The sequence below is a fragment of the Wyeomyia smithii genome, chromosome 3, assembly GCF_029784165.1.
Source record: "Wyeomyia smithii strain HCP4-BCI-WySm-NY-G18 chromosome 3, ASM2978416v1, whole genome shotgun sequence".
NCBI lineage: Eukaryota > Metazoa > Arthropoda > Insecta > Diptera > Culicidae > Wyeomyia > Wyeomyia smithii.
The window spans coordinates 205,025,584-205,033,597 of NC_073696.1; the positions used below are offsets into that span (position 1 = coordinate 205,025,584).

At 35.8% G+C, this 8,014-nt stretch overlaps 1 protein-coding gene across 3 annotated transcripts in view; it reads right to left on the reverse strand.

Annotated features, from left to right (window-relative positions):
- The window catches only part of LOC129726844 (ataxin-2 homolog), a 37,372-nt gene extending 34,799 nt beyond the window's left edge, over positions 1–2,573 (reverse strand). For all 3 annotated transcript variants that reach the window (XM_055683991.1, XM_055683992.1, XM_055683989.1), the window contains exon 1: positions 1,512–2,573. In XM_055683991.1, the coding sequence (XP_055539966.1) occupies positions 1,512–1,552 (41 nt within the window). In that variant the 5' untranslated portion in view covers positions 1,553–2,573. The remainder of the gene's footprint in view (positions 1–1,511) is intronic.
- Positions 2,574–8,014: the final 5,441 nt, after the last annotated feature.

An 8,014-nucleotide genomic window follows, 5' to 3' on the forward strand; every position in this document is an offset into this window, starting at 1 on the left:
AATATTATGACATTTATAAAAACTACATCAACTTTCGTAGAATGTGCATTTTTATTTATTCGTATTTATTAGTTCGTTTCTATTTTTTCAGTTGAACAAAAGGTTAAATCGTTTGTCTATTACTATTATTAAACGCTTCGAGGATATAGCGTGCTCTTCAATAGTAGTCCACGAAGGCAACGATCTGTACGTTTTAAGGAACTTACCTTGCAGAACTCCCGCAATATTTTCTTATAATTAATAGGTAGTACCTCATTTTATGTAGTGATTATGCGTAGCATTTTAAACGTCAACCGGTGACAATGCAATTTCATACAGTAATAAAAAAATAAACATTTGAATGACTATTAGAGATAATATAACTAGGACTAAGTCTGAATCTTTCTGAATTGTCCTAAATGGAGATTAACAGCGAATTGTGATATGTATGTTGTTATTCCTTTCATTTCTTTCGAATGTCGGACTACTACTCAATTGAAACGAATAAAAATAATTTATAGAAATCTGTTTAGTGCACAGTGCGGTCTTCTGGAGATTCTTTAAACTAAGACACCGATTATGGTGCTTTTCTATAAGCCTATTTTGCTGCTCAAAAGGCCAAGAAAATTTCTCAGGCAAAAGATGCAGGTTTTACCTCATGAAAAATTCAATTAATAGTTAAGCAGACCTTCTGGAGTGCACAATATACTAGTTCATATACTATCGCACCATCAAATTTTCTGATTGCTCCCTATCTGCTGAATAAATTACCCAAAAGTGTCGAAAGCGAGACACAAAACAACAAAATAGCATGGGGATGTGCTGCTCCAAAAGTACTGGACTCATATGGTTAATGTGAAACAAAAAGGCCTGCACATTTTATCAAAATTGAGTTTTCGATAAACAGAATAACAAAAAATTGTGATAGCAAATGATAATTTTGTTTTTTCTGAAATAGAACTATTTTTAAGAAATTAACTCCTCTGTCACAGAAAAGGGTAAATGTTTCATACTTGATGTACGAGAAACCCGTTGTTAAAAATCGGCAATTTGAAGTCACGTTGTCCTGCATGATGCAACCCGAGTTTTGATCTGCTTTCACCTGCGATGCTAAAATAAATTCTGAATTGTTTAGCAAACGTTCAAAATTGATCAGTGTTTAAAATTTTCGGGAAATGCCAATGCACTCAAATCGAATATCCAAAATTGCACGTCACAATCCGAAATTAAATAACCGCCCAGTTATCAGGTATGCACGGATAACAAGCAAAACAATGGTCTTTATGTACAAATTCACCTTACATATGGACGTACTAGCCGAACACCGTTCAGCACCATTGCCGGTGGCGGCCTGAAGTAAGCCCCCAAAATAATATTGCAAATGATATAGCAAATTTCCTCTGCACTTTTTGTGAATATTTAAAAATGTGCTAATTCACTGCGTACCTATGTGTACAGTGTACAGTGGATGCGATTGATATTCGAAGCAAAAAGCTTAAACAGCAAAAGGGTTATGTGCAAACGGAACTCACCTTGCCGGACCGGGGCGGGTCTTGCTCCGCTTGTTGTTCATATCGTTGTCTTCCGTGGCGGATGAGGACGACGAGGAGTGGCCCAGAGAAGAGCCTTCCCTATGGTTTCGCGTCGGGACCGGAATTTTGGCTGAAGACTTGCCGATCGGTGACCACTGACGACAGTATCACACTCGTATTCCGGTGTGACGCGTTGGGTTTAAATAAATACTACACTTCCGACAAAGCTTGCACTCGTTTTGTTTGATGTAACACGTAAAACTTTTCCCTCTTCACTGCAAAAATTAGCAAATAAAAAACTGTACTTCGTTTCAACGATATAAGTTCCTAATAGGTTTCGGAGCGACGAGCTGTTGCTTGCTTTTATGTAATCTTTATTCGCTGTGTCTTTTTCGTGACGAACTTCTGACTAACAGTCGCGCCAAGTTACTGCAACTTCTTTATGCTTCGTTTTTACTTAGCTCACTGCTTGCACTCTTCATTTGCAAATTACCTTCCCTTTCGTAGGCAGGCAAATTACGAAATAAGATCCAGCCTGATTTCGCTTTTTTGACTCACAAAAATAAACCACGACACTTAGCTGCGGTGTATCCTGTTTTCGGGAATACTGGCTCTTGGAAGGGTACACAAAGTGAAAGCAATCCGCAAGTCGAAAATCCAGCAAACAGAGCACGGACGTATATTTTTGTGATGTGCCTTATTGGATACGGACAAGAAAAATAACTTGCGGAAAGTGCGCTCCTAAAATTTCCCGCTGATGGTGCGAAGATCCCTTTTCACGTTTTATTTGCTTCTTTTTGCGTGGCTGGCGACTTCTTCCTTTGCCCAAAGATGACTGCTTTTCACGGCGCGCGACAAAGCGAAAAAGAATTTTTCACTGTCAAATTATGCCGTTTACACAGATTCTTCCGTAACACGAGTAGTGTTTTCCACTTTTCACGTTTGCCTACGTTCGAGCGAGCGCTTTCGATCCAAATTGAGTACGTTCGGAAAATGATAAATTTTCGACAATCAAATGCGAGTAGGAGAAAAATGCCTTTTCCACTCGCAGTTTCACTAATAATGAATGACGATGGCCATCGCATAAAGTAGTGTACGTGTGTTTTCCTAGTTTTGTCTCTTTATTTCTCCATTCGCGATGCCACGATGGTAGATGTGTGCGTGTTTTAAAAAAGAGATATTCACCGCAGAAGATGCCAGGTTGACAACGGCAGTGCTGGCAGATATTTAAGAAGGTATGCAGAATGTCAAAAGATAACAAACAGAGTTATACGAATAAATTAATACGGCGTAATAACCATTTAACCAGTCACTAGCTTAAAACTATATTTGGTGATAATATTTAATCTTAATGTGAACAATACTTCATAGTAGTTTTGACACAACATAGTACTATTTCAACCACATCTGATAGACATTATGATTGAACCAAGCAGAGAATCAAATCCAGTTAAACAATTTACTGTCACTTTTGTTCAAGTCTCCGTTTAGGTGTGAACGGAGCAGGTTTTGCGGTTAATTAACATGATCATGATATGGGTTGACCTGGTAAAATGATTGGGTAGGTTTATTGGTATTCTTGTGTACAGGGCGCGTGTGATTGTTTTCAGTGTATGATGTGAGAAACCCAAAACGCTATAAATTTCGCAATTGTTGTTTTCGGATCATTTGATTTTATAATAAATGTTCTCGTGACTTGGCTTAATTGGAACTTTAGTACGAGCAATTTGTAATTGTTAAATTGGTTGTTTAGCTATTCACGGATTTCAGATTTTAATGTATCAATGAAAAAAATGCAGCTCTTTCAGATGATATAAAAAAATGATATCCAGCTTTTTACGCACCATAATGGCGGGTGCTATAATGTGTGTTCGTAGTTTGTGAACTTCTCTACTTACGTCAATTATCAGCGATCAGCGATATCTGGAGTTTTGGCATCACTAATGTTGCTAGATTTATTGTTTTCATTGCGAAATACATGAGGAGTCAAACTGACATAAGCAAAGTTGTCGAAAGGGTAGGTAACATATTACGAATTTTTCATTATGGCGTCGGCCATTGTGGTGCGTAAAAAGCTGGATAGCTTAACAACCCAATTATCACCAAAAATCACACTCTACTACGCAATATTCGAACTACGCGTTAAACGCGTAGGAGCTCCTTTCAGTTTTGGAAAATTCCAACTGGGTTGTTTATCTATATCAGTTCTTTATGTCATCTGGAAGAGCTACATTTTCTAAGCAAAGCGTGATTTTCAAGAATTTTATACCGTCATTTAATTTTTAAATCACGAATTAAAACTGCTCGAAATCGCTACAATGACAGTTTGCTCATATAACAACTGTTATTGCAGCGATTTTTATATTCCATTTAAAACTCGAAGGACAATGATATATAATTTTAATAAATTACGTTTTGCTCTGAAAAATAAACTCTTTTAGCTGATATATAAAAATCAAAACCCCAGTTGCAAAGTCTTATTTTAAAAATTTTCAAGGCATGTCCAAAAAAAACGATATAAAATGACTAAGAGATAGGACGATTAAATGGTCCAAAAATGGTACCACAGACTAACAGACGTAACACTGGAACCTAGCTCCATCGCCACAAAAAACGTTCATTTCAAATTTTCAATCGAATAACAATCATCGCGCGAAAACGTCGTCTGGGGCGCTGTCATGCAATCTCATACATATTTTGCAGTTCCCCATTTGACACATGCAGTAACGCTGGCGCTGATGTCGAAATACATGACGCAGCGCGAACACAACGGCAGATGGTGCTAGTGTTACTAACGTAAAGTACTGAAATCATCCAAACGATGATTTTATTGAAAATTTGTTCGATGTGTTATGTCTGTTAGTCTGTGATGGTACTATCCCGTATTGTCAGATTCCGCGTTACGTAATATACAATGTTTCCTAAGGTTCATTTAAAAAAAAAACTAAAAAAAAACGGATTTTGAGCATAAATTTTATCCAGTATTGTTGAGAAATTCCCGAAAAAAAATTTACGATGTATTTTGTGGTGAGAACAGCTAATACACAATATAATAAAAAACATGGTATTTTTACTGTAAGCTTGCGAAAGTTTTCTGTTATTACTATATTTTAACAATGTTTTTTGTTGTTGAATCTACCACCGACAATAATTTTACCATGAAAAACATTGTAAGTGACTTCTAAATGTATGGGAGAAGTGCCTGGAAAAATGCTGTTAAGATACATAACGACACCCCTTTTTCATGGTAAAAATGGCAAAAACAATGTTTTTTATTGTTCTGGACAATGATATTTAATGTAAAAATGATGTATTTGCAATGAAAAACATAGTTAAATTATGGTTGAACTATGTACAATTACAGCAACTTTTGAGGTTTTTTTGATGTTATATTTTTCCAGGCTAGAATATAGGTTCATTTTACGTCGATCTTTAGTGCCCATTAAAGTTTATGTTATTAACTTTCGTTTAAATTATGATTTTAAAATGTATCTGCAAATTTTCAAACTGATATTTCCCAATGTTTAAATTTTGCTAGTTGCTATCTATTCACTCCGGTTGTTCCCTAGCCCCTAATCGCAAATCACTTCGGATTTTTTTTTTGAGAAAAAGAATACATGCTCCAATTTCAGCTAGTTTCCAAAACCCGCCGTTCAGTTCGGAGGCGCTGCGAGCAGATAAATGTATCGTTGAACAAACAGTTCTAGAACATGTCAAAAGGGCCTAACTCTAAAATGTAAACAAACTTTTTTTTAAATATTTTTATTGTTAACTCATGTAGCTTTACATACGCGGGGCAAGACAGCTTTCATCTGAGTTAATCATATGCTTGGGAGTAACTATAATTTACTTGAAATTATTCCGAAATTCTCTGATGATTCACATCTTTGAGTACCTTGAGAACAAGATAAATATATGAAGGATGAGCCTGAGCAACATTTATGTTTATATTCGCGGCGGGGAAGAAGTTTAAGGAGGGAAATTCAGAAACGCGAGAGTTACTCAGATTTACTCTTTAATTTTCCAGCAAAAATTTGGCCTACGCTAATTTTATTTTCTGAGGTATCAATAAAAAAACACGTAATTTGAGATTTGCACTTCGAAATACGCCAAAAGACTTATGTTTAACGTATTTCTCGAACGATTCAATTTTTCAACTTTGATTTATTAGGCGTTAGTAGATACTTAAAATGCATTGAAATAAACTTAACAATTGTCAAAATACGTTTAACGGTTTCAACGACTAGACAATTTCTCTCGTCAAGATTCAACCAAAGAAAAAATTCTTTCGAAATAAGTTCGTTTTTTCCCTGAGTCAACATGAAAATACTGAACAATTTGTTACTTTTTTGAATATCCGGCATCAGTCAGAAAAATCAAGACATATGCTAAAATATGAAAAATAAATCAGGACGCTGCAAATCAGGACATGTCCTACTAAATCAGGACGGATGGTATCCCTAAGACTACTCGATACTTCGATTTTTTGACAATGGAGTACAATAACGAACGTAATGTAGGACTGCAAATGTTGTTAGGTAAATATAGGCTGGTATTATATTTGAATTATGCTGAATATTTTTGTGTTTCAGAAGCAGCAGAGGTCATCAGGAATGAGGACAGAACTGCTGAAATAGGGGTTATTTGTGAAACGCCAACCGTAGTGATCTATGAGGAAGGGCTCATTAGTTTTTCAATGTTCAGCGCTCATCAAGAACAAGTAGTATAATGAAACAATGCTTAAACATCTTGTGGTTCAGAAACGAGGCAGGAAAAGGATACATAACGGGCAAGACCACTTCGATGCTGATTTGGATGCAGAGGAAGACTGGCCTGTGGAGGCTTTCATCAAGCTAGACACCAAGAGCCGTTCTAGGTACTAAGAACCGATTCAGAAAACTAAAACCCGCTTCAGCCGTCATGCCAAAACACAATTTCACCCACCGTAGATAAAAATACAGCTAACGACATCTACCCGCCACTGGAAAAGTAGCAAATGCTAGAACCACGAAGAGACGTCACTTGTACACTAGCGCCGCGTGGTAACCTTATTGCTAAAATACATTTTCTGACGTAGAGCTACCTCTCTCAGGAAGTTCGGCTACATAGGAATAAAAAATGAAAATTTAAAACCGGAAAAGTGAAGTATATGTCCAATTTTAAATGTTAATAAATCAGTTAGTTTTCGTTGCTCCCAAATGCAGAAAATTATAGTTTTATTATTCGAACTATTGTTTTATTGGAAATTGTCAAGCCTTGTCAAAACGCGAATTGCACGGTCGACGGAATTATAGATCTAGTAATTCAGAAAGAATTATTTGGTCTATACTATATATACGAGAATGTTGAAAAGCCTTGTTGTTGAATCTACCACCGACAATAATTTTACCATGAAAAACATTGTAAGTGACTTCTAAATGTATGGGAGAAGTGCCTGGAAAAATGCTGTTAAGATACATAACGACACCCCTTTTTCATGGTAAAAATGGCAAAAACAATGTTTTTTATTGTTCTGGACAATGATATTTAATGTAAAAATGATGTATTTGCAATGAAAAACATAGTTAAATTATGGTTGAACTATGTACAATTACAGCAACTTTTGAGGTTTTTTTGATGTTATATTTTTCCAGGCTAGAATATAGGTTCATTTTACGTCGATCTTTAGTGCCCATTAAAGTTTATGTTATTAACTTTCGTTTAAATTATGATTTTAAAATGTATCTGCAAATTTTCAAACTGATATTTCCCAATGTTTAAATTTTGCTAGTTGCTATCTATTCACTCCGGTTGTTCCCTAGCCCCTAATCGCAAATCACTTCGGATTTTTTTTTTGAGAAAAAGAATACATGCTCCAATTTCAGCTAGTTTCCAAAACCCGCCGTTCAGTTCGGAGGCGCTGCGAGCAGATAAATGTATCGTTGAACAAACAGTTCTAGAACATGTCAAAAGGGCCTAACTCTAAAATGTAAACAAACTTTTTTTTAAATATTTTTATTGTTAACTCATGTAGCTTTACATACGCGGGGCAAGACAGCTTTCATCTGAGTTAATCATATGCTTGGGAGTAACTATAATTTACTTGAAATTATTCCGAAATTCTCTGATGATTCACATCTTTGAGTACCTTGAGAACAAGATAAATATATGAAGGATGAGCCTGAGCAACATTTATGTTTATATTCGCGGCGGGGAAGAAGTTTAAGGAGGGAAATTCAGAAACGCGAGAGTTACTCAGATTTACTCTTTAATTTTCAGATTTTCTCAGAAAAACTCGGAAAAACTCAAATTTACTCACTTTTATCTGAGTTACCCTTTTGATCGGGAGTAACTTTAATTTACTCAATATTAATCCGAAATTTTCAGATGATTCACATCTCTTATCATCTTGAGAGCAAGAAATATATAAGAACAGTGGAACCGAGCAACATTCATGTGTATATTTGCGGTGGGAAAAAATTTGAGGATGGATATTCAGAGACACGAGAGTTACTCAGATTGGC